Genomic DNA, 27,196 nt, shown 5'->3' with positions numbered 1-27,196 from the left:
GTTAAAATGGTTCTACCATTGAAAATTGGTACATTTGTGACGCAGTTGATATATTTGTAATAAGAAAAATGTAGATACACTCGTATGCATGTATGTTGGAATGTGACAATGATATAAAATAGATGAAAAAGAAATACGCAATAATCCCCTAATCTCTTGAACGTACATGTATATGTTCACCTTACCTAAAAAATGAAAGGCAGGAGACAGATACAGGAAAATTCTGTTTCCGCACCTCCCATTTCATCATTCTGTGTGCTGGAATTTCTCTGACCTTATAAGTAAATAAACTGTTGATCTCCTATCTGTCAGTTCTACGAATTGTACTGTTTATCTGGAGTGTATTTACATATCAGTTGAGGTTATACTCTGATCACTGGCCTCATAAATGCGCTACTCCTTGATCTTCAGTCTCTCATCTTAATCTCCACTATACGTCAGAGATTTCCGCATTGCTTTTTTTTGTGTGATAAAGTACTGGCGGGACCAATACCCGGATTCTCCACGACAAGTCTGTTTATTTTTCATAGATGTGATCATATTAAAGTTGTAGGACTTTAATATGCCGGGATCGTTAAATCTGATTTTGAACCAATCTTGTGTTCTGTCGCAAAAAACAATGGAATCGAAAGTTGCATCATTTTGTTCGAGAAATGGTAAAGGTTTTGAGACCATATAGGACTTTGTATTTAAGGGCATGTTTCTCATTGAATTTGAAAGTATCATCTTAAGCAACCTGTAATAAAATATTTCCAATCGATCATTTAATTTCATAGAATTGAAAACCTTGGATATTAATTCTAAGTACAACATTAACCTATAAACCAACGAAATTTATTACATACATGCAATGATATAATTATCATTTCACACTGAGCGCATGCAGATTTACTATAGAAAAAGTACACTCTCTCACCTGTATAAAAAGGAGAGAAACAGACGGGGTTTCGATCCAGAAGGTTGCTGGAAAACCATGTTCATGCATCTTCCGTTTATATTACATTTACTAGTATTCAATACTTTTCTACTACTTGTACTTGTATTCAGTACTATTCTACTTCTTCTATAATCTTGTGGGTAAACTAATAATGATCTTCCGACCCCCGCTCAATTCTAGGGGCGCTCTTTCTGTGAATTCTATTTTTGTTCATTCGCATTGTATATATATATATATATGCATGCCTCTTGACCCAAAGATAATGGCAATGGATGATAGTCAGTCGTGAATTTATCATTTTCTCGAATATACTTTTCAGTGTCAAACTATGTACATGCCTTTGTTCAAGTATCAATGTATGAATATGAAGATTCTTGTAATTTGTTTAAATGTTTGGGGTTTTTTTTTTTATAATTTAAAAGCAGTTTTAATCAACATATTTATTGTCAATTTACGCCCATCATCGAAATTTATTGCTGATGACACAGTGATTTTACGAATTCATTTTCAACAAAATTGATAGGAGAAAATTAAAGGGAATAAATTTTGGGAATTTCTGTCTGTTCCAATCCTTGGCGAAATAAACCAGTTATATATGGCGGTTGGGTGTGTTGCGGCTTATTCAATGAGCAAAATACCTAACTCCGTAACAGGAAGTTTAAATACAAAAATGAACACGTCATATAATTGCAATCAACAGCGAAACAAAATCAGATGCAAATTTTCTTATAAAAATAATTCATTGCATTAAGGGTTAATCAAAAAATATTCACCGATATAAAAGTCTGACTTTTGTGCTTTCCCACTGAAAAATCACTTTTCCCCAAAAATAATATATAATTGAAAGGCTTCAGGTTTATATAGTTTTCGATTTATCAATGTCGACACATTATTTAAATATTAACTCCGTACAAACATGTATATAACATAAGGGGCATTTACGTTAGAAATACCCTTCGATACTATATTTTAAAAAAGTAAAATCCTTCATTTTTGGGGAGAAATTGGGCGTTTAACTGACCTATTTTTAAAAACAAATATTTCTTTTTTTATTCTTGAAAACCAGATTTGTCGAAATCGAATGGAAAGTTCGACAAATTGATGACACGGTATCGCTTAGTCCCAGATCCACAACAGGTGATTCTCGTTTCGCATGGACGCACACGTCATAACACAAATATCAAATTCTGCTTCGCACATGGCGTCACTCCGTTAGTCCATTTGGATTTCCCAAACAGTATTGAAGTTTTCTTTCAGGAAGTCAACAGTTATTGGACACGACTGATAACCGTATATTTGAACTTTGCCGTCGAAGAACTCGAAAAAATTGCCCGGATGTCTCTATATTGACGAGAGAAAGGATCAATTGAAGTCACTTGGCGGAGACGATAAAGCGCCGTAAAGCAGGTAAGTTGACTTCGTTTTATTAGCCGCTAAGTTTATTGGTTAGATATACGTGTCTTGAAGATATAGTGCGACATGTTGCATTCATGTAATTAAACGAAAGTCATTACCAGGGATAAATGTACATCTCCAAAGAAATAACTTTTATTAACATTGTATTGGTCTTATTTTTAAATTAATTTTAATTTCCCTGATTATTTGTAGATTATATTAAGCCGCATGTAACAAAAAGGGGCGTTATTTATAATATGATGAATATGCATATGTTGAAATTGTAAACTTTGTGTATCATAGAGATTGCACCTTATCACGTCCCATCGCCGTGCTCTTTAAAAAAGCGAGAAACAAGCTGTGTTGACATTTCCTTTGACATCGTTTAAGCTTGTCAATTCACTTGTATTTGGACAATTAGCAACATGTATTTGATGGGTTTTTTGTTTAATTGATATGTAAAGAAAGGTCTCCAGAGAAATTTATTTCTAACGTGTATGACGTAAAAAGGTGAACAGTTGGTAATGTTATAATTAGCTGCAATAATTAATTATCAAAATTAACAAAGTCGTAAGTACAAACGTCGCTTTAAATACCTTGCTTGAAGAACTGCTATCTCAGCAAATACAGGAAATCTAATTCTTAATCATTTGAATGTTTTATAATATTACTTATGTTTTGTTCCATCGATTGTTTTTTTTTTTTATTTTCATTTTAAAAGTATATATGTAGTGTCAGCAAATTATGCAATCTTTTGAATCATGATTTATTGATTGATTTATTTATTTTGTAGATGGTCAAAGCAAAGATGAAGCCATTGTTTCTATGTTCAGTTATCCTTTATCATGGTAATAATTCATCACAACAGCTCTTAAATATGTTACGTAATTTGTTTCAGAAACAAGAAAATGTATTGATAGGATTACGAATTTTACAAAAAAAAAAAAAAAAAATACACTATAGTTCAAGTGCACGTCAAAGTTAAGAATCATGGATGCAAATGATTTCTGTTAATATAAGTAATTATACCTTCATTTTTTCTTCAAAATTTATTCAAATTAAATATGAATATTTAAGATTTTTAAATTATGATTATAAACAAATATATTTTACTGCATTATTAGTTTAGAGATGTGTATTCACAAGCAAAAACAGGCGAACTTTAACATTGTAAATTTTCAAATGCCACATACCACTGGAGAAATTTGAAAAATGTCCTGTCAAATCATATTTTTTCTTCGTTTCGGGCTTAAAATAACTTAATGAATTTAATGTTGCGAGAAATTGCAAAGAACTGCAATAACTATTTGCGTTTAAAAAGCAATTTTTTCCTCATTAATTTAGTTCTCGTTTTTTGTCTATAAATCTTTATTTCATACGCATGAAATTCGTTTGATAAAGACTTCAAAGTTTCGTATTATTATGAGAAACTTGTCTTAAAGGTGAAAGGGAATTGCAATATTTAGGTTCATTTTAAATAGCCTTAATATCAAATTCATATGGTATTTATCAAATCCATTATCTAAGAATTACTTTGATTTTATTTATCTTGATTTTTCCTTATTAAAGAGTTTAAGAAAATTTAATGAATTTCAATAATACAAAAATACAAAATTCATTATATGTGGGTTTTATCACGTTTTTCGGTGTTCCAACATGAAACATATAGAACATTGACATACAGTTCTACTAATTTAAAGGTTATAATTGATTAAATATTCCCAGTAAAACAAAATGACATTTGTTATCTACTGTAGAACATATTATTTTTGAAATAATTCTAAATAATAAATCTACAATTCTGATTTTCTGTTGACATTACATATACATGATAAAGCCTCACAACATGAATTATTAGTTAATCGACAAAATTTATTAATAACTTACTCTTTTTTATGCAATGAGGCATTTTTACCGTGATGAAAATGTTAAGCATTATTGTTCTGCGATCCTTAACTTGCACAGGCATTCATACAATCAATTTAGAAACAAAAAATCACCGTTTGTCCACTATTTCCCGCATGTTGTTAATTTTTGCAAAAATTGATAAAATTAAATAAAATTTATTTACCTTTGGCGATTCAAAAAACAAAGAACATCCCACAGAATATTGAGTGCGTTCACAATTATTGTATTGTTAATTAGTCAACAGCTAAAAAGCCTATAGACATACAGGACAATTGGTATTAACATACTAATATAAACAGATCACTTATGAAAAGGCAAGATCACACATGAAGTTTTCTGATGAGAAAGCATTCCCAATAAACCTACCTAAATTGCACATTTTTTCACATTTTGTGATGAGAATAATTAATTAATCAAAGGACAGCGGGTTTGATACAGTTAAACATTTAAGGATTTTTTTCATTGGTTGTTGAGGGTATTGTAAGTTATCTATGATAAACTCATGAAACTATTGTTTAACAATGATGATTTTTCTTGGTTACCAGTCTTGTTGGCATTTGCAGCATTTTTTTTGTTCGCGGTATAATTAGCGACACTAGATTATTTTTAAAAAACTCAAAAGACAAAAGCACAAAAAAACCTTAAACAACGATTGAATAGTAAAATTTGATACTTTTAACCAATACAAGATCTGATTTTACCATAAAATCAAATTTCAGTTTTTACACTCGCTGTGTGTCATAAGGTCCAGCGATTTGATGGTTATTACAACAATCTAGCTTACCCATCATGGGGAAGTGCGGGTATGTCACTTGTTTTTTCTTTAAAACTTTGAATTTTTGATCTAAGCAAAGAAAAAAACTTAGCATTGAAACATGAAAGGTATGTTTTATTTTGACTTTTTTCATCAGGAGAGCCTCTTATTCATAACATATCTACTGCTTACACGGATCTAACATACTTGCCACGCTTGAATGACCTTCCGAGTGCCAGAGAGGTCAGCAGCCTCCTTTTCAGACAGAATTTTGCAAACACGACCGGTCATGAAACGCGAAATGCACTGTTTGCATTTTTTGGTGAGTTTTAAATGTTCAATCCCATTTTTTATCAGGTGAAAGTTATGTATCTTAAAAGAGGAACACTGAACCTTAACATCGGGCCGCCGCGATAACAAAGTCGGTAGATATGAAATTTACAGACATCATTGGTTCGAATCCGGGTCATGTACATGTAATACTTGGGTCCATTAATTACGCGACAATTCGTCAAAAGTATGATGTAAAATTAAGCCTTATCATCAGTTTAAAAAATCAATGCCCATTCTTCAAGTACGCATCGGTACACGAAAGAACCCTTAGCTGCATTTAAAAGTTCCGAAGGCTGTTCAAAAGGTTAGACACGCTGGGATTACGCCCCCATCCGATGACGTCTTTCTGCCAGACAAATATTCCTGTAGTTACGAAAGACGACAAGCACTAATATTGAACTTTAGAGAATGCATTATTCTTAGGGTATCAAACAGACTCAACTTGCTATGGATTCTTTACAAAGAATAAAAATGTTTTGTGTATAACTGTACTTGTACCTGCCAACTATGTTAGGAGGAATATTATGCATATTAACAATATCAATAAACCCTCCTTATTTAACATTTAGTTATGGTATCATTTAATATGCAAATACAACAACACTTTGTCATAAACCAAGGTGACAAATAAAACGCAATTTAAGACGTTTCAAAGAAGCAAATCAAACCCAGATTGATTAATGGTTATTCGGAAATAATTATGAATCGGTTTCTATTCACGCGAGTAAAAACGCACAATAAACATTTTAAAATGTAAATATTCAGAAAAGTTTAAATTCTGTTGAAAAAAAAATTGAAAATTAGTTTCTTCTCCTAGATTCTAATCTAATAGAGTAAACTTCAACAAGATTTCTCGGGTTAACCTGTATGTTTAAGGTAGTGCATAAAGCCGTCCTCTCCTGTGTGAATAAAGATTGCCTTTGTATTGATTCAAACAACACGTATATTTGATTATAAGGTACAATTTTTTTTCTACAGCAAAGGTCAATAAATCATAAATTTAGGAATACCATTCTGAAATGATGTGAGACTTATGATCATTAAAGAGACTGGATTGTGTACTAATTGCCCGTCTAACCGACTTGATTTTTAGCTCACCTGAGCTGAAAGCTCAAGTGAGCTATTCTGATCACATTTTGTCTGTCGTCCGTCTGTCCGTCCGTCTGTCCGTCTGTCTGTCCGTAAACTTTTCACATTTTCAACATCTTCTAAAGAACTACTTGGCCAATTTCAACCAAACTTGGCACAAATCATCCTTAGGCAAAGGGGATTCAAAGTTGTGAAAATTAAGGGCCACACCCGTTTTCAAGGGGAGATAATTAGAATTTAATGAAAAATTTCGAGAAATTTTCAAAAATCTTCTTCTCAAGAACCAGAAAGCCAGGAAAGCTGAAACTTGTATGGAAGCATCCTCAGGTAGTGTAGATTCAACGTTGTGAAATTCATGACCCCCGGGGGTAGGGTGGGGCCACAATGGGGGGTCGAAGTTTTACATAGGAATATATAGAGTAAATCTTTAAAAATCTTCTTCTCAGAAACTAATCAGCCAGGAAAGCTGAAACTTGTGTGGAAGCATCCTAAGGTAGTGTAGATTCAAAGTTGTGAAATTCATGACCCCCGGGGGTAGGGTGGGGCCACAATGGGGGGTCGAAGTTTTACATAGGAATATATAAAGTAAATCTTTAAAAATCTTCTTCTCAGAAACTAAACAGCCAGGAAAGCTGAAACTTGTGTGGAAGCATCCTCAGGTAGTGTAGATTCAAAGTTGTGAAAATCATAACCCCTGGGGTTAAGTTGGGGCCACAATGGGGGGTCGAAGTTTTACATAGGAATATATAGAGTAAATCTTTAAAAATCTTCTTCTCAGAAACTAATCAGCCAGGAAAGCTGAAACTTGTCTGGAAGCATCCTCAGGTAGTGTAGATTCAAAGTTGTGAAAATCATGACCCCCGGGGGTAGGGTGGGGCCACAATGGGGGGGGGGTCGAAGTTTTACAAAGGAATATATAGAATAAATCTTTAAAAATCTTCTTCTCAGAAACTAATCAGCCAGGAAAGCTGAAACTTGTGTGGAAGCATCCTCAGGTAGTGTAGATTCAAAGTTGTGAAAATCATGACCCCCGGGGGTAGGGTGGGGCCACAATGGGGGGGGGGTCGAAGTTTTACATAGGAATATATAGAATAAATCTTTAAAAATCTTCTTCTCAGAAACTAATCAGCCAGGAAAGCTGAAACTTGTGTGGAAGCATCCTCAGGTAGTGTAGATTCAAAGTTGTGAAAATCATAACCCCTGGGGTTAGGTTGGGGCCACAATGGGGGTCGAAGTTTTACATAGGAATATATAGAGTAAATCTTTAAAAATCTTCTTCTCAGAAACTAATCAGCCAGGAAAGCTGAAACTTGTGTGGAAGCATCCTCAGGTAGTGTAGATTCAAAGTTGTGAAAATCATGACCCCCAGGGGTAGGGTGGGGCCACAATGGGGGGGTCGAAGTTTTACATAGGAATATATAGAATAAATCTTTAAAAATCTTCTTCTCAGAAACTAATCAGCCAGGAAAGCTGAAACTTGTGTGGAAGCATCCTCAGGTAGTGTAGATTCAAAGTTGTGAAAATCATAACCCCTGGGGTTAGGTTGGGGCCACAATGGGGGGTCGAAGTTTTACATAGGAATATATAGAGTAAATCTTTAAAAATCTTCTTCTCAGAAACTAAACAGCCAGGAAAGCTGAAACTTGTGTGGAAGCATCCTCAGGTAGTGTAGATTCAAAGTTGTGAAAATCATGACCCCCAGGGGTAGGGTGGGGCCACAATGGGGGGTCGAAGTTTTACATAGGAATATATAGAATAAATCTTTAAAAATCTTCTTCTCAGAAACTAATCAGCCAGGAAAGCTGAAACTTGTGTGGAAGCATCCTCAGGTAGTGTAGATTCAAAGTTGTGAAAATCATAACCCCTGGGGTTAGGTTGGGGCCACAATGGGGGGTCGAAGTTTTACATAGGAATATATAGAGTAAATCTTTAAAAATCTTCTTCTCAGTAACTAATCAGCCAGGAATGCTGAAACTTGTGTGGAAGCATCCTCAGGTAGTGTAGATTCAAAGTTGTGAAAATCATGATCCCTGGGGGTAGGGTGAGGCCACATTGGGGGGGGGTGTTAAAATTTTACATAGGAATATATAGAGTAAATCTTTAAAAATCTTCTTCTCAGAAACTAATTAGCCAGGAAAGCTGAAACTTGTGGGAAGTATCCTCAGGTAGTGTAGATTCAAAGTTGTGAAAATCATGACCCCTGGGGGTAGGGTGAGGCCACATGGGGGGGGTGTTAAAGTTTTACATAGGAATAAAGAGTAAATCTTTAAAAATCTTCTTCTCAGAAACTAATCAGCAAGATGATTCTTTTTAATTGTTAAGACTTTGGCTCCAGGACAATTCTTCGGCCTCACAAGAAGGTTCAGAGTTTGATGTAGCTAAATATCCCATATATAAACAATTGTAAAGGATCTTTTTGAGAACTGCAATACTCAACATGTGATACATGTATGACTATAAAATTGAAGCAGGCAGCTATTTTTTCAGTAGAATCATTTTGTATTACTGTTTTCGGTTATTGCCCTTGATTTATTGATTCTTGATTATTTTAATTAATGCATCCACTGTTAACCAATTAATGTGATGATTATTTTTATACAATAATAAATATTCAATGTATATAAGTTGTTCTGCATAAGTAGTTTTGGGTTAGGCTGGATTAGTTTGTTTATTTTTGATTTCCAATTTTTAGATACTATGAATTATTTTAGGCTGGCACATATATAGGGACAGTGTCTATTGCATTGCAACGAGTGGCTGTTTGGGGTTAAACTTGAACAGGTACGGAGAGATTGAGGGTGTTGACATCCCCGCACTTTTTAATTTTCGTGTTTTTCTAACCAACGATACAGAATGTGCAGTCATTTCTGCCCTGTATCGCATTGATACAAGTGTGCGGTCATACCTGCTTGTATTGGTGGTGGTTGCGGCGGAGCACTAGTGTATGGTCATCCCTGCTGGTGTTCTGGCCTTTCTAGTGCAAGTGTGCGGCACTCCCTGCGTTAGGTTGAGCTGTTGGCGCAAGTGTGAGGTCATCCCTGCTTGCGTTATCTCTGCTTGCATTAACGTTGGTACCTGTTGAGTTGCGTAGGTGTGCGGTCATCCCTGCCTGCATAACGTTGAGTCCCTATATATGTGCAGGAGCGGTGATTAAAGTCTGCTCTTGTAAATATTTTCAGCAATCAGGGCTATCCGAGTTCCAAGGGGGAAAAATGGATTTTATTTATACAGGATCTACATGTATTAATGTACATTGTCCAGATTGTATTATGACTCCATTAAGCTGACTTTATCATACCTATTGTTCCTCAGGTGAGCGATGTGGCCCATGGGCCTCTTGTTAAAACATATTATGAAAAGTTTTTTAAACCAAAAAAACTATTTCTAATCAAAATATTTTAATTGTTGGAATGTTCATATTTTCTTTGCCTGCCCAAGAGATTTCAAAATCAAAGAATTAAGCATGACCATCTAGTGTTTGACGTCTTCTCTAGAATATTTGTTGTATAACGTCATTATTTTCAGCGTACTACATTTCTTGTAGGCTCCATTGAAAGCTGGGAATATTGAGTCATATGTTTAAGCATTGCTTTAAATGAACTGATACATATTAGATGAATGTAGTGACTTATATTTTCTCTATCATGAACACACTATATCAATCTACATCAAGAACCACTTTTGGAAAAAAAAAGTACATTATTTTGATTTCTTGAAATTTATTGTTATGACAGATCATCAAATCGTTATGGTAGTGTACACTGGAATGCGTCGGAAATAAATTGCTTCAATTTCGAGATCTTTAAAACAATTGATTTTCTTTACTAATGCTACATTAATGTCAAACAGATGGATTTCTTCAATAAATGAAATATTTGGTCGAGGTTGTTGTATGTATAAAATCTCAAATCACCTGAGATTGCTATAGAAAGGTATTCATGACTCCCACTCTTTTTATAACAGGCCAGGTTGTGACGTATGAGATAGTGGACAGTGATGACGTATCTTGTCCGTCCGAGGTCATCTCTGTATCCGTCCCGAAATGTGACGAGGCCTTTGACAGCGCATGTACAGGAAGCGGGGCTATGCCCTATGAAAGAATTAAATACGACACGCGCACGGGACAGTCTCCAAATAACCCAAGAAAACAGGTGTGTGTAATACATATTGAAACTTTTAATTCTTATCTTAATTATGAGAAATCATGAATCAAAGTTGAAGTTAAATTTGAAGGTGGTTATACTAACTTTGTATAGTTTGTTTTTTGGTCCTTGGTTATATCTGTTTGTGTAGATTATATGCAAATGGGTCTGACCCCATCGTCACCAAAATTTTCGTATCATGCACTCAACTCAGTCCTCAACTCAAATTCTTAAAAGTAAAGCGCATAAATTTGAGGTCAAAAGTAAGACCTGAGGCTGAGGTTTGACTTGAGGAAATTTGGATGCGGCGGGGCCAGTTGACATATTCATTGCATATTAATATTGTATTCATAATTACGATGTTGTCCAGGTTGATTTTGTCCATAGTTAATATATTTGTTTTCCCCCAGTAGATTAACGCAGCCAGTAGTTATATTGATGGCAGCTTTGTCTACGGGAAAACCGGAGTACGAGCCAGCTATCTACGTCATCAAGGAACCGGAAAACTAGCGTCCCTGGACTTGTGGGAGAAATTTCCGGTCCTGAATACAGTCAGACTTCCGTTCTTAACGTTTCCAAACAAAGATGACAAAACTACAAATCCGGAGACATTGTGGAGTAAGTAAACATTGCTTGGTTCCTCATCAATCGGTATTTGTGTGATTCATCTTGGGTTATGTCCTGTAAGCGCCATTAGCCTAAGACTAACGACCGTCAGACCTGTAAGAAAACATTAACAATTCAGGATACGTGATAAAATGGCACCTTCTAACATATCCCTTCAAGGACGTTTATTTTTCATTTTTTTTTTTTGCGTTACTATTGACTGAGCGAAACTAACGATCAAGACTACATAAGATCAATTACTTCAGAATGGCAATTCGGCATCTTGTAGCTTTTTGTTGACTTTGAATAGCAATATGGTTTAAGATTTTGTTCATGTCGGTCAAATTGTCATATTGATAAAATTTGAAATATGTTAAAAGCTTTTTTCAGCTGTGTTAAATGTTCGATATTGCCTCACTTTTTAGTCCAGCACTTCTTTGACTTAATCGTGGATGCAGTGATTTGTTTTTTTTTTTACTATCTGGTATTTGAAACCTGGTCAATTCACCCTAATTACATAAACGTTATCAGCCACCGCTCAATCTAAAGCTATTCATTAACATTCTTCTGATGATTAAAGGGGTTTTTGTATATAAAAAGGAAAAACTACCAAAATATTGAGGTCACTAACCGCAGACTAAATACAACGACTTTTTTATATTTGTTAAGAATTTTGATTAATTGGAGAATTTTTAATTTCTACTTCTATACACAAATTGCGAATAGTTCATTGTGCCACTGTGTATCACAAATGTAAACTCCAACCTCCCTTTAATTATTTTCTTAAAGTTTAGTATGTGACATTTTGGAAATATGATTTAAATTCAGTACAGTAAGATCTAGTTATTCAAATTAATTAACATTGATTATTGTAAAAACGGGAGTTGTTCTTAAGTTGAAATACTAATGATATTTGTATGTAATTAAAAGATGAAAGCATTTACATTCATATTACAAAATTTCATTCATTCATTTCATAATTTATAACGCATATATCCTATTATCACTTATTAATAATTCTTAAATCACACAAAGACGTAATAACTATATTCATAATTATACCCCCCGCAAACGAAGTTTGGGGGGGTATATAGGAATCACCTTGTCCGTCCGTCCGTCCGTCCGTCCGTCCGTCCGTCCGTCCGTCTGTCCGTCTGTCTGTTCGATTCGTGTCCGGTCCATATCTTTCTTATGGAGAAACATTAGAAGTTCTTACTTCACACAAAGATTGCTTATGACCTAAGGGTGTGTCATGACCTTGAACCAAGGTCATTCGGGCAAGGTCAAGGTCACTGGCAGAAAAAGTGCAAAATTCGTGTCCGGTCCATATCTTTCTTATGGAGAAACATCAGAAGTTCTTACTTCACACAAAGAATGCTTATGACCTAAGGGTGTGTCATGACCTTGAACCAAGGTCATTTGGGCAAGGTCAAGGTCACCAACAGAAAAAGTGCAAAATTCGTGTCCGGTCCATATCTTTCTTATGGAGAAACATTGGAAGTTTTAACTTCACACAAAGATTGCTAATGACCTAAGGGTGTGTCATGACCTGAACCCAAGGTCATTCGGGCAAGGTCAAGGTCACTGACAGAAAAATTGCAAAATTTGTGTCTGGTCCATATCTTTTTAATGGAGAAACATTGGAAGTTCTTACTTCACACAAAGATTGCTTATGACCTAAGGGTGTGTCATGACCTTGACCCAAGGTCATTTGGACAAGGTCAAGGTCAATGGCAGAAAAAAGTGCAAAATTCTTGTCCGGTCGATATCTTTCTTATGGAGAAACATTGGAAGTTCTCAGTTCACACAAAGATTGCTTATAAGCTAAGGGTTTGTCATGACCTTGACCCAAGGTCATTTGGGCAAGGTCAAGGTCACTTGCAGAAAAGTATAAAACTCGTGTCCAGTCTATTTCTAATGGACAAATATTGGAAGTTCTTAATTCACATCTAGAATGCTTATAACCTGAGAGTATGTCATGACCTTGACCAAAGGTCAATTGAGGAAGTTCAAGGTCATTGTTAAAAAATATCAGGCTCAGTATACCAATAATTCAAAATGTTTATATTAAGTGGCTGCTTGACATGTGGAATTTCGTTTGATTCGAGTCATGTTTGTTAACATAAAGATTCAAATGTCCTCAAGCATTAACAGTTGAACTAAAATGGAATTTAAAGAATAGAAATTGGTTTGTGTACTCATATAAGCATTAACAGTTTTAAAAAATAGAGCAGTTGTTATTTATAGAAAATGGACGATGAAATAGATTCATCCAATATTTTCTATAATAGAAAAAATACATGAGTTATGATTTTTCTTAGCGGGGGGTATCAATTGTGAGCTTGCTCACAGTACCTCTAGTTTATATTACGGAATGATATAAACGTAACTAGGTCTTTTTTTACCTTTTTTATATTTTCTCTTTATAATTTGCCAATTTCAGATAATTATCACAAACATTTTATTTCAAGCTACGTATAGGCTAAACCCCAATGGAATGTTTTGATGGATAACGATGATGATAACTGAAAAGAAGTTTGCGTGGCTTTTCCTCCACTAGAAATGTCCACTTCATAGACATCTAACCATTTCAGTTCACCCGGAGTTTATAAGTCGTAATAGATATTATTGTTCGTGTAATGTAATTGCAATTGAATGGTGGAAATACATCATTTGTTAAAACTATTAGGTCTCAATGCGGAAAAAAATGAATGAAGCTTTATCAAGTGACCATGGTTTTATAAGATTGTACCTTAAAAATAGTAACACATATTGTATGTATAATATGAATTCGTGGCTTATATAATGCGCTATGTAGCTCGTCCTCGATGTATTGATGCATGATATAATTTACAGGTTCTGCATGATCATGAAGAGGTGGTGAAAGTCAATATTTTTTAATTAATCAAAACCTTGAATTGTTGGCAAGATTAATTTTTGCCGACTGATGTATTAAACATTTTCTAAAAGCCAACCTACTTCTGTTCTATACAGGATTTGGTGACAGCCACGTGTACGAGAATCCAGCTCTTCTGTCTTTTGGGGTCCTGTTTTTCCGCTATCACAACGCTCTTGTGCAGAAAATCACGCGCCAAAACACCAACATGACCTCAGCTGTAGATGTATTTTACAAGGCGCGCCAATGGCTTATTGCATCAATTCAGGTCGGTAACAAGCTGCTACCCCCCCCCCCCCCCAAAAAAAAACAATTTGAAAAATAATTAAATGATACCGATCATATTTTGATGCCAAACTGGCTTAATTATAATAAAATGATAGGGGTTTCTATTATTTTTTAGGAACATTTTTGAAAAAAAAATTTGTATTTTATTATTATATTTAGAATATCATGATGTACGAATGGCTTCCAAAACTTCTGAATGCGCCAGTTCCGCCATATGAGGGTTACCGTGGCAACCTGGAACCCGGGATCACCTCAGTGTTCGATGCAGCAGCAATTCGATACATACTAACCCTTATTCCTATGGGAATTCGAATTCTGTAAGGACTTCGCAATTGCTCTCATTTGATCGTCTGAGCACTTATTTAACCTTTAATAACCATGTTTAACATACCTTTTAATATGAGACACGTTTTTATTAACAATTCTGGGAAATATTTTTGTGGCCTCAAATATTTGTTTTTTTCAAATGTTTGATTCAGATGTTTTCAATAATTTTGATTGATGAATCTTTATTGTAGAGATGAGAAATGTAACTCGGAAAACAATGTACGGCTGTGTACTTCGTATTTCGATTCCCAGGTAAATGTCCTTAAGGTCGTCTTCAAGGTCAAGCACCTATGGATACGGTTCAATCTATTCTTCACATCTTTTACATCAAATAAATATTATTGATTTACCACCCTGCAAAACTATATGCGCAAAATAAAACAAAAAACAGACTGTATTTGAATCTTAATTAGTTATCAAACATCAAAATGACATGATTAAATGCCCTTCTTTTGTAAAAGATCGAAAGGCCACCGAAAACTGTGTAATGTGATATGTTAAATATAAACATGGTTTTTTAAAAGTCCTTTGAACTTTCAAATTTTCTGCAATATTAATATAAAATGTTTAAGAACTTTGAATAATACGGGCAGTCTTTGGTAGTAAACTGAAATCGAAACCAAAAATTCAAAAACCCATTATCTGAAATCTCGGTGAAATCTCAACTTTCCGTACACTGTACTCAATCACATGTCAGTCAGAGAGTTATCATTTAGACGCAAAAGTTTGCGAAAACCCTGATGCAACATACTTGTAACCTTATTTTTGATATATTTACTTATAAAAAATGATTACACAATTTGCAGAAAATCCTGACTAAAAATGAACATGCTTTTGAGGATGCGATGCGAGGAATGCTTTACCAGGCTGCGGAAAAAGAGGACATGCAGATTGTGCCTGATATTCTTGGTAATTAGGTTTTAATTAATCATAACAGTGAATGATAATTCATTATTAAAACAATTTCACCTCACACCTCACAAAGTGATGTGTTTACCCAACTTGCGTGATTTAGTTCAGCGACACATAACTCGCAATGCTCTTTAGTCAAACCCGCTTCACCTTATATTGCCTGAATGTATTTTGAGTACTTTGATTCTTTTATCAAAATGACAGGGATCATAAACACATTTGCATGCTATTTACAAAATGAATAAAAACTATTTTAGATGACGTCCGTTAGCGTCTTCTAATTCAATACACATACAAGTAGTGCATGTAATTAATATAAGCTGTATCATTTAAAATTATCAAAGATTCTTTTCACTGGATATAATCTTTCGTTTCTATGACAATGTAGACAAGTATTTTGGACCTCTACACTATTCACGCGTGGACCACGTGGCCTACACTATCATGAAGGGAAGAGATTACGGACTCCCGGATTACAACACAGTCAGGGAACAGATCGGTCTTCGCCGTATGAAAAGCTTTGAGGAGATCAACCCAAGACTGGCCCGAGAGAATCCATCGGTACAAATATTTATAACCAGTTTGATATTAGTAAAATATGATCCTCCTAAATCTAAATTTTCTTCTATGTTTATTTACAAAAGTGGTTTATGAAATCAAAATTCTTAATGAAATCAATCAATCGATCATTCAATCAACCTACCATCCATCCAATCAATTATTTATGCAATCAGTTTATCACCAAATTATTCAAATGTTTTTGCTAGCATAAATTGTAACATATTACTTCATCTTTCAGTTATTTAACAAGACTCGGCAGCTGTATGGCGACATTGACAAGTTGGACGTGTTTGTGGGCGGGATGCTGGAGACCAGTGACGGCCCGGGGGAGCTGTTCACCGCCATCCTACTGAACCAGTTCCACAACATCCGACACGGCGACTGGTTCTGGTTTGAGAACACCAAATCCAAGTGAGACTTCGCAAGAGATATCGTTGCTTAAGCATTCTTAATATCAAGAGAATGCAATAACGATAATATTGGATTTAAAAAGAGGGGTTTTGAAATATAAATGCAATACCTTGATTCAGTCCGCTATAACTTTATTAAATCAAAACCTGAAAGCAATTTTGTTTGGAGTTTGTTTAAAAGCGGAATGCTTATCAGGCACCAAGTAGGTGCAGAAATCGTGATCCCATACACAACTTTTTAACCTTTTATTTAGCTGATGTCTAAAGTTAGAGTCCATTATACAGTATATTGAATACTTTGATTTCAGTATTTATAAATTCTTTCTTCCAGACTCTTTACAGAGGAAGAGATAGAGGAAATCAGAAACATAACACTATCTGACATATTGCTTGCTACAAAGACATTAGAAAAGCAACACGTCCCAAAAGATGCATTTTCTATCCACAATCGTATGTTGTTGAACTACTAAAGTATATCAGAATGTAATTAATTGATAAATTGTAAAATTGAAAAACTTTTATTTAATATTCAATCTAGTGGAAAGACTCTTTTCCAATTTTTATTATAATAAAACATATCGTTATATATTTTAGATAAGAAAAATTTTATTCCAATTTCACAAACTTTCTGACAGCTACCTCAATTTAGTCCAGTTTAAACATCGACAAAATCAACTCCCGTCAGTTCTTCAGTACTTTGATTTTAATCATCTTTCTGGTTTGCAGTGTCTGGGTGCAGCTCAGCATATCTTGATGTGGACAACTTGGAGTCTTGTCCTGATCACCATGGCTACGATTACTTTAAGGGGAGCGAACTGTCGTTCATTATATTGTGGACATGCTTTGGAGTCATTCCATTTGGTAAGTTAAATCATCAGTAACACACTGGTGCATTTCAGAATATTAATTCAACTATTCTCTTTTAAGAAATGAAACAAAACCTGCTAGAGAACAAAAAGCGCATATTTTAAATAATATGCCCGATTGGGTTTGTTTTTTTTCATTTAGTTTGCATTTTGTCCGCCTACGCCGCAGCGAAATGCAGGAAATGGAAACACTCAAACGAAGTACGAAAAATGCAAACCAAGACAGCCAAAAGAGACAGCAGAAACAGTGTGTCAGGTATCCTATATATACAATTATAATTATCAATATTTTTAATTAACTTTCAACGCATTCTTCAGACCATAGAATTAGTTCGAATGACGTAAAGGAAGTTATACATGTATATGTATGACAGTGTTTATTTTGAAATGTCATCATTTTCTCTTTTCCCTTAAAAACTCACTGACTGTTCATGTGTAACAATGTGAATGTGCTTTCATTAGTCATTTTTTATTACAAATTTTTTTTATTGAAAGGAACTGAAATAAACCAACACATCGCCTACGAGTGGCTGGAGGAGAAAGAAGATGAAAGAGCTGTGGTTGTTAGAATCAAGCCTCGATGTGAAATCGAGGTCGATAGTTGTACAGGACGGCGCTTGCGCACGGTCAAATTGTTCAATCAAGAATCGGTCTACTTGATGACGTCAAGCAACAAAGGAAGAACATATACTTGCATCAAAGTTCCTAAAGAATATGATCTGGTAAATACTTTTACAGTATTTGAAATATAAATAATTTATACCATTTAGCGATGGTGAGATTTTCATTATACTGAATGAAACACGAAATAAGGCGCATTTTAATTTTACATCATTAAATTCAACAGGTTTTAAAGTTTGAAAACAGTACAAGTCGCCAGCTTTTTGAAAATGACGTCATTCATGCACTGGAATCAAATCAAATACAATGCAGTGTCTTCGAAGAGCGCGCACAGGATATTCTTAAAAATGCGTTTACCCAAAAGAAGAGAAATCAGCGCCTCGAAAAGTTTTTTAAGTCAGTATTTTCAGAGGTATGTATACTGCATTGTTATAAATTAGAACATTTAGTAGTGATGGGGAAACCGTTTCTAAACTGCGTGATTAGTGCTTCCAAATTGACGGCTGGCAATGATTTTCAATGATAATTTGCGACATTTCTTTCATAAATCATATCTTATTAATTGTTATTAATGAATGGCATGGGCGGTTTTCATCCATCAAAATTCTCATGTCTGAAATTTATATAAAGTCAGTGAGTTGCTATTACATTTCAATTAAACAGAAAATATTGAGATGTATGTGATGTTGATATATCGATATTTTATCAGTAAATCAAATAAAAGGAAATGTACCTTAAATTATTATCAATCGTACATTGTCGCACTTGTTACACCTATGGTTCAAATCTGGATTTTCTAGACTTACTTTCCCGGAATCTATATTAAAATTTGATATTTTCTCCGAAAAAAAATTTGCTTATCATATACATTGTAGAATTAAGCCAAGGTTTGTGGCGGGTGTGCGTGATCTGTCTAAATAAGAATATGAAAACTCCGAGAGATGTATCAGAATAAGATTGAAAAATGCAGACTAAAAAAGAAAATCCTTAGAGATCTTACATGCAAAATTTGCACCGTCGATCATAATTTAGAGCACTCATATAATAAAAATAAATTGTATATGTATAAATGATAGGCAAATGCAGATTCATAGATTTATAAACACAACTAAATGGGTCCAACCTATCGATATAAAAAATATTCTAATAATATAATAATGTTATATCATTAGATGTATTTTATACAATAAATCATTAAGGTTTACGAGAAAGTTAGCAAAAACATTTGTAAACATGCATCTGCTTAAACAATACCTCCTTCTCTATATCAAATTAATTTTATTTTTCATACCAAATTTGAAAATACATATATATAGGCCTTTCAAATGGACTACGATCCGCACTTTGAGGAGGATCAGTTAGAAAAGCAACAAACTAAGGAAATCTTAGAGACAGAATTGACAAAGGTAATTTCATTTCAATGAATGGTCAATGGCAATATTTTACCAAAATATTTACACTTCTTTCATTAATTCTACGCAAAACACGCGTTTATACTATTTCAGGTCAATTTCATTGTAAGATATGCAAGACAAATGTATTGACGGTTTTTAAAAGTTTGCGGTGTTGTTGTTTTTTCTTCTTCCAATAGGAAGAATTTGCTCAAGCTCTTGCAGTAAAACCGAACTCGGACTTCGTAGAAAACATGTTTAGTATGCTGGACACGGATAGAAGTGGATACATATCTTTCAGGGACTTCCTTCACATGGTTGTTATATTTTCAAAAGGTATTCAAAAATTGTCCGTGAATTAGATGTAAAAATACATACACATAAGGATACCTAACATAGACTTGATTATTCACAATTTAGAGGGTTCAACCAGATGTGAATATAGCTAGCATTACACATAGTTTTTGGTACACATAAGTTATAATGTCAGTAATTTTTTTTTATTTCAGGATCTTGCCAGGAAAAATTACAAACAATATTCGGTATGTTTGACGTTGAGGGCAGAGGGTTTCTTCAGAAAGCTGACCTCTCAAGAATGTTTAGGTATATATATAGATTAAAATGAAATCTTGTCCGTACAAGTAGAAAATTTTTGAATACTCATCATTAAACAAAAAATGTATTATATAACAATGTCAAAATACCATCATCGGTTGATCTCGTCTCTGCTGTACTGTAAGCAATTTGTTCGTGTGCGAGAAATTTTCGCGAGGGCCTGCCTCGTTGCGAAAATATCTCGCCATGAGCCAGTCCTTGCTTTGTGGGTGTAATATCAACGTAAATGAGGATATCAAATAAATCACGTGTACTGCGAACCATTACATCTACGGTACACTGTGAAATAGTAATCGTGAATATAAAAGTTTGAGTTATATAATTGTTCACGATATAATGGCATGGCTCTTTCAATATGAGGAGATCTTTTCTACAGATAAACATGGCTACAAAAAAGGACTATAACGGATTCACGCTTATACTGAATTCAGTTTTATTCCGCATATTCTTCTAACATATTATTAACTTATCGTGATAATCTAGTTGTCACGTTTTAGACGAATCTAAATCGTAACTCATGGAACTTCGCTATAATATAAGGGTGTCTTACAATTGTTTTCTCAGCTCTTTGCTGGACATGGCGAACAGTAATCTAAACAAGGAGGCCGTGCACACCCTGATTGAATCCATCTGCAAGGAACACGGGCTGGAGGAACAGACGCAAATCAACTTTGAGAACTTCTGTCAAATCCTTTCCCCTCAGATGGACAAACTTTGGAACGCTGGTCTGGACTGGAAAGGTTTGTGGTTTGTTTGTTTTTTTTACATTCAACTGGTCGCATGTAAATAGAAAAAGGTGGAACATATGCATCAGCAATGGAAAATTATCTCGCGTGGGCTGTAACATTATATTTTTTTCATCCAGGAAGACGGAAGTGTCTGCCCAACAATAACGAAAAGAAAAAAGGGTAAATCAGCAACTTTACACTTATATGTATGTAAAAATCTGGTGCTAATACTGGTATTTTTTTAGTTTAGATTGCCTTAGAATAAATATTTTAATCAGAGCTCTTAACGCTGTTTTTTTTTTTCAAATCTCAAGCATTGTTTTAATAAATCCTCTAGGTCGGAAAATGGACGTCGGCGAGCGTCTGCTACACATGAAATAATAAAAAGGAAAGGAAGCTTGGCGTCGATATCCCAGTCAACAGACGAAGACGGCATGCGCACTCCCACCGACTCAAGACGAGGCTCGGACATACGGACTAAGTTCATCGCGGTCAGGGAACAGTACCACCCAGCCAAAGCCAAACTGAAGACCTTCACACACTTCATTGAAAACAACAGACAGCATATCTTCTTCCTCGTCATCTTCTTTGGGATCACATTTGCTCTATTTGCCGAGAGGTTTTATTGTAGGTTATTGTACATTGCATAATTAATATTTTTAGAAAGTTATCAATGAAAACTTACCTCTGTGGAAGAATAGTTTTTTGACAACTATTCTCAAAGCAATATTTGCCAAAATTGTTGAGAAAATTTTATCAAATGTCATATATACCGGTATTCAGTTGATTTTTTTAGGCTACAAGTACGCGACTTTTTATTTCTAATGATATATTAGTGGTATTATCAAATGTTATTTTTATAATCGCAGACTACACAGTGGAGCGGGAACACAGTGGACTGAGGATGATCATGAGTTACGGGATATCCGTCACACGGGGTGCGGCCGCCGCCATGTCTTTCACCTTCTCCATCCTCCTGCTGACCATGTGCCGAAATCTGATCACGTGGTTGCGAGGCACCTTTCTCAACCTCTATGTCCCTTTTGATTCCCATGTCGCCTTTCACAAACTTGTTGCTTGGACTGCCTTATTTTTTACAGGTATGAAGCACACATTATCGAGTCTGGCTGCAAGAATGTTGTTCATTTTGCATGTATATACAATTTTTTTTTACAATTTCTGACTTTTTTGGTTTAGGTCTTCATGTTATTGGATATGGCTTTAATTTCTATCACTTGGCGACGCAACCAACATCGCATTTGTGCATCTTTGATTCCATTGTACTCAGGTAAACAATTCTGCTCAAACCATGTCAAACTTTCAAACTTCTTTGATCCTTTTTTAATAATAATATTTAATATCGAAATTAATCTGAACTTGTAATAATCTGTTATAGGGCTGAATTTGAGCCGACCTTTAACTTTTGGTTCTTCGGTAACATGACCGGTAAGTCTCTCTGTTCTTTGCCTTTACGTTTAACTTGTTACCCTTTGATGAAGAGATGGAGCCGTTTTTGCAGGTTTTACGGGTGTCCTCCTGGTTGTATGTATCTGCATTGTCTACGTGTACGCCACTCAGACGGCTCGTCGCCTGATCTTCAACGGGTTCTGGTTGACCCACAAGCTGATCGTTGTCATGTACATCCTGACCATTCTCCACGGGGCCTCCTGCATCGTCCAGAAACCCATGTTCTTCGTCTACTTCATAGGACCGGCCATTATCTTTACCGTGGACAAGATGATCAGCATGAGTAGGAAGAAAACAGAGCTGAATGTGATCAGGGCGGAAAAACTTCCATCGGGTATGATAACTGGAATCGGAGTCAGGGTTTCAAATTGCTGGGTGGTGGTTTTTGGTTGCGGAGTTTATGAGTGGTGGACTGTATTGCTGGTGGCCGCCAAGATTTGCTTGGCTCTGTGTACAGTTACTTTGGTTTGCTGGGTAGAGGCTTCTGTTTGTATCATGAATTGTATGTCGGTTGGCACGTAGTACCGGTAGTTCTTTGATTTCTGGGTGGTTAAATTGGTTGGTTTAATACTGTTGTTGATTTGGTTTGTTGATAATTAAAATCAATAAATTTAAACAGGACATTCAATTTATAAACATTCCCCGCTGTGTTGAGGAGTAAATGTTAGTTAACAATTTACACTGACAAAGTTCGAGGACATGGTATTTCTTAAATCATTTCAATGAATGCACAATTTTTTTTCAAATTAAAAGATGACAATCATTATGATAAATTCAAATTTTCTATAAAAAAAAATCGTTACCTATATGCCCGAACGAGTTAATGATGGATTATTTATTCACCTAAAAATTGCCCAAAAAAGCATTGGTACAATTCTTTCTATGCCTCCAATCGATTATTGTCAGTTTCCAACCGTATACCTTTCTATTTAGAACAGTGATAGATTGCAAACAGAATTTAACAGGCACATAAAAAAAAGGATTTATCCTTGAAGCTTGCAGTCGTGTACCGCACGCACGAACGTATCACGTGATGTGGATTGTTAATTTCATGCACGCATGAACAAATCAAGTGTAAAGTGCTGTCCTTTCACGCCTGATTTAACAATTCACGCTTAGCGTATAATTATCACCCATTGTTTGCACTTTTAAAAGATGAAACGTTACAGTGACACATATTTGTGTTAACTTTGTCTCAAGTATGGCATTAAGGATGACAAAGCTCATTTACGTTTCCTAATTGGTTTTACCTTTTAAAAGGTTTTTTTTGTTGCTTCTTTTTTCCAACGACTTAAAAGACAAACTGTTTATGAAATTTTACTGATTTTGTCTCCCCTCCCTTCTTAAAAAAACTAAAACTAAATGCCATATTTCTGATGAATGATTTTAGACATCACTTACATTGAGTTCAAAAGACCCGCCAACTTTGATTACCAATCCGGGCAGTGGGTTCGAATCGCATGCCTGACCCACGGCTCCAACGAGTACCACCCATTCACCTTAACATCGGCCCCTCACGAGGATACCCTGTCTCTCCACATCCGGGCTCTCGGGCCTTGGACCTGGAACATACGGCAAGAGTTTGACCCCGAGAATCACAGGGACGGATCTTATCCCCCAGTGAGTGTACCGACATAAAACAGCTTCTGAGAACGTTTTGATTTCGCGATATTTTAATTCTTTATTTTATACGGTAACGTGTCTTTCTTTTACCTACAGCTTTATCTAGACGGGCCGTACGGCGCGGGACAACAGGATTGGTACCAATACGAAGTCTCTGTTCTCGTTGGGGCTGGAATTGGGGTCACGCCATACGCTTCTATATTAAAGGACTTCGTCCACATGGCTTCCATCAGAAATATGTACAAAATGAAGTGTCAAAAGGTATACTAATAAACAGGAACCTAATTTAACGCTATTCAACTTCGAGGTTCACAAGATGTTCAAAAGGAGTTCTTATTCTTCAGTTTTCAAGATTTTAAATTTTATTTTCATGTAGCTATATTTCATATGGGTGACTGGAAGTCAGCGCCATTTTGAATGGCTGCTCGACATCATACGGGAAGTAGAGGAAGTGGACGAGAAAGGATTGGTGTCAGTCGACATTTTCATCACACAGTTCTTCCAACAATTTGATATGAGAACTGCTATGTTGGTAAGGAAAATACATATTCATTGACCGTGGCCATGGAATATCAATTAATTTATTTTTCATCATCATCTAAATGTTTGGCAATCCATATACTTTAGTGATCTATTAGTCTTCCATGAATTTTTTTTTTGTTACAGTACATTTGTGAGGAGCATTTCCAGAAGTTGTCCGGGGGACGCAGTGTCTTTACCGGCCTGAAAGCCAACACGCACTTCGGGCGCCCCCAGCTCAACAGCATGTTAAGTGCGGTCCATAGGGCGCACCCTACGGTAAGTGACCTTGTACCGATAGACACAACAGCTGTGAAATATGTGTCCATTGTTGCATTCTATATTTTGTCAGTTCACTTTACTATCGGATTGACTTTGATGTTGTCTGACAAGCTTGACATTTCCTCTTATAGCATTTCATTATTTCATGATTGGTTTAAAGTTTGAGGACAGACAGCAGTCAGTTTAATCTCTTAGAACCATTTTAACAACAGCTTGGACTTTAGGTAGTTGTCTCAAACAGCAATGTGACGTAGGCCTGTCTATTTCATTGCTAGCCACTCAGTAATGGCTCTTTGAAATCAACAAGATTTGTCTGGCCTTTGAGCTAAGAGTATGCAATCTATGCATATTTCGCTTTAAACCGCGTCATTTTAAACTTGTTTTGACGTAAGGAATAGATAGCTACGCCCAACTGAAAGTCCAAGGTCTTTTCAAATGGTTCTAAACTTGTATTTCAACTGTTCTATCAACCAAATACTTAATAAACTGTGAAAATTGATCTCTGTAATGTTCGTACAAACTGCAGTCAGTACTCTAAGACTTATTTCGTTAACTTACTACCTCGTAAAATTAAATTTCTTTCTTTGAATGTTAAAGGTTAAAAAGATCGGCGTGTTCAGCTGTGGTCCCCCGGGGATCACCAAGAATGTGGAGCAGGGCTGTATTGAGGCCAGTAATAATACCAGAGCGCTGTTCGAACACCACTTTGAAAACTTTTAAATGACACGACTTTCAAAGAAGATGTTGAATCATTGATCTCTTGAGTTTCTTAAATCTGTAATCTAATTAATTTGAAAACTACATGTACTAGGGTTGATCCAAAAGTAATGTCACTATCATTTGTTTGTGGTTAGCTTAAACATTGTAAATAGTTTTTTCAGGGCTTCTTAGAAATTGAGGGGTTAGATGTCAAGTTTAAAATTTGACTGGCCCCTGTTTATTTAATTAATTATCTTAACAGCGACAACCATTAATCCAACAATGAGGTTTTTGTGTTTTTCTGATTGTGCCATATTTTTCTTGGTGCCAAACTAAATGATGGATCCAGTGATTAGTTCGTTGCTATACATTATATCTGTTACAAATTTTTTTTTGAAATTTTAATTTTCGCTTTTTGTGTTGTTTTAAAAGTTTTTTGCTGGAAATAAATGAAATGTAATTTAGATATGATGTGGTTAATGAATAATTATGAAATTTGTATTAATTAATTGTGTGACGTTCTGAAATGCTTTGATTTTGGAGTGACTCTGTTGTTATAATATTTGATTATATTGTTTCGACTTGTTTAGTAGTTTTTAGAAATTTAGAAAATAGCTTTGATTTTATGCGATGTTAGATTATATTACGTAAGCTATAAAAGATTATCCAGGTGTATTGTTTATATGTTACATGTATATATTTAAGGATAAAAAAAATCTGTGTAGGTTTAATGTCTCTGAGAAGAAAGAGGTAAGGGCAACATAGTGTTCATTTATCTGCTGTTTTTCTGACTCTCCGTCCCTCTTGTCTTCTGCATTTAGCTACTTTAATCTCCTCCCTACCTTTTGAGCTTTCCAAGAAACAAATATACTCTTTAAACCAAGTGAATTCAATGTTATTTTTCAATGCAAGGTCAAATACACAATAATGTTTAAGGTCTGTAATACTACCATCAATTAGGGCTTCTACGGAACCTTGATCAGATTTACCGGTATCATTGAAAGGAAAAGTGTTAAAACGGTTCGCTGGTCCCTTTGATACATGAGTTACCTGTTTTGTATTACTTACGGTCAATCCTTTATGACTTTGACAAATTAATTTGTTATTTTAGATTTGTTTAAATTTAGTCGAGTGATCTGAAATGGCACATTTTTTTCCTTGACATTTTCTTGGAAAACAATGATCACTAGAGCAGCTTTGCACAGTGATTGCTGAACTTAAATGCACCAAAGTATGTTAAATTAAAGATGTCAATAGGAAATGGGGGTTGTCTCATTCTCACGTTCAACTTGTTGTTTTATCATTATCTGATTTTACCAGACCCTATCTATATGATTGATCATGTATTTTACAGATATTTACATGTATGTGGTGCATTAAATTATGAAATAAAATAAAAACGTTTATTGTTCTGATTTTTCTAATTTTTCTTTCTATATTGATGGTATTTCTGTTTGTGACATTGTGCGGTATTTGATGAAAGTCATTTTCTTTTACAATGAAATATATTAAACCAAATAAAATGGATCGTCCCGTAATTCATAAACAGCTATTTCAAGTTTAAAACATGATTCGAAAATGAGCCAGGTCCGACATGCATATTTTGCATTAAGAACCTGACATTTTAGCAAGAAGGTGCAAATGTAGCTTTTTTCCATCCTTGTCTTCGCGGGTCTTTGGTTGTACATGGTAAAACTGCTTGAGCACATATATACTAGTATTACATTCCGACTGGAATGTATCCGGGTACATGCCTTTCTTACCCCGTGCGGATGGGAATACTAGTGTGCACACAAGTGAGATAATCTCCTTTGGCTTCACATCCTC

General features: G+C 35.1%; 1 protein-coding gene across 1 annotated transcript; it reads left to right on the top strand.

Moving 5' to 3' along the window:
• Window positions 1–1,557: 1,557 nt before the first annotated feature.
• Window positions 1,558–26,784, top strand: LOC128179806 (dual oxidase-like). The gene is made up of 32 exons (XM_052847418.1): window positions 1,558–2,344; window positions 3,126–3,180; window positions 4,960–5,043; window positions 5,152–5,316; window positions 10,380–10,567; window positions 10,972–11,176; window positions 14,159–14,328; window positions 14,508–14,665; window positions 14,867–14,927; window positions 15,482–15,584; window positions 15,976–16,148; window positions 16,387–16,559; window positions 16,890–17,008; window positions 17,285–17,419; window positions 17,567–17,680; window positions 17,920–18,146; window positions 18,272–18,457; window positions 19,362–19,451; window positions 19,637–19,772; window positions 19,946–20,039; window positions 20,616–20,791; window positions 20,917–20,959; window positions 21,117–21,406; window positions 21,649–21,879; window positions 21,977–22,067; window positions 22,176–22,225; window positions 22,299–22,580; window positions 23,637–23,866; window positions 23,966–24,130; window positions 24,246–24,401; window positions 24,536–24,667; window positions 25,268–26,784. Exons 2-32 carry the CDS (start codon window positions 3,126–3,128, stop codon window positions 25,388–25,390), a joined length of 4,605 nt encoding a protein of 1,534 aa, XP_052703378.1. The 5' UTR covers window positions 1,558–2,344; the 3' UTR covers window positions 25,391–26,784.
• The last annotated feature ends 412 nt before the right edge of the window (window positions 26,785–27,196 follow it).

Source organism: Crassostrea angulata, chromosome 1, assembly GCF_025612915.1.
Source record: "Crassostrea angulata isolate pt1a10 chromosome 1, ASM2561291v2, whole genome shotgun sequence".
Classification (NCBI taxonomy): Eukaryota; Metazoa; Mollusca; class Bivalvia; order Ostreida; family Ostreidae; genus Magallana; species Magallana angulata.
Note: the sequence above shows the minus strand (reverse complement) of the source record. Positions and strands in the feature narration are given on the sequence as shown.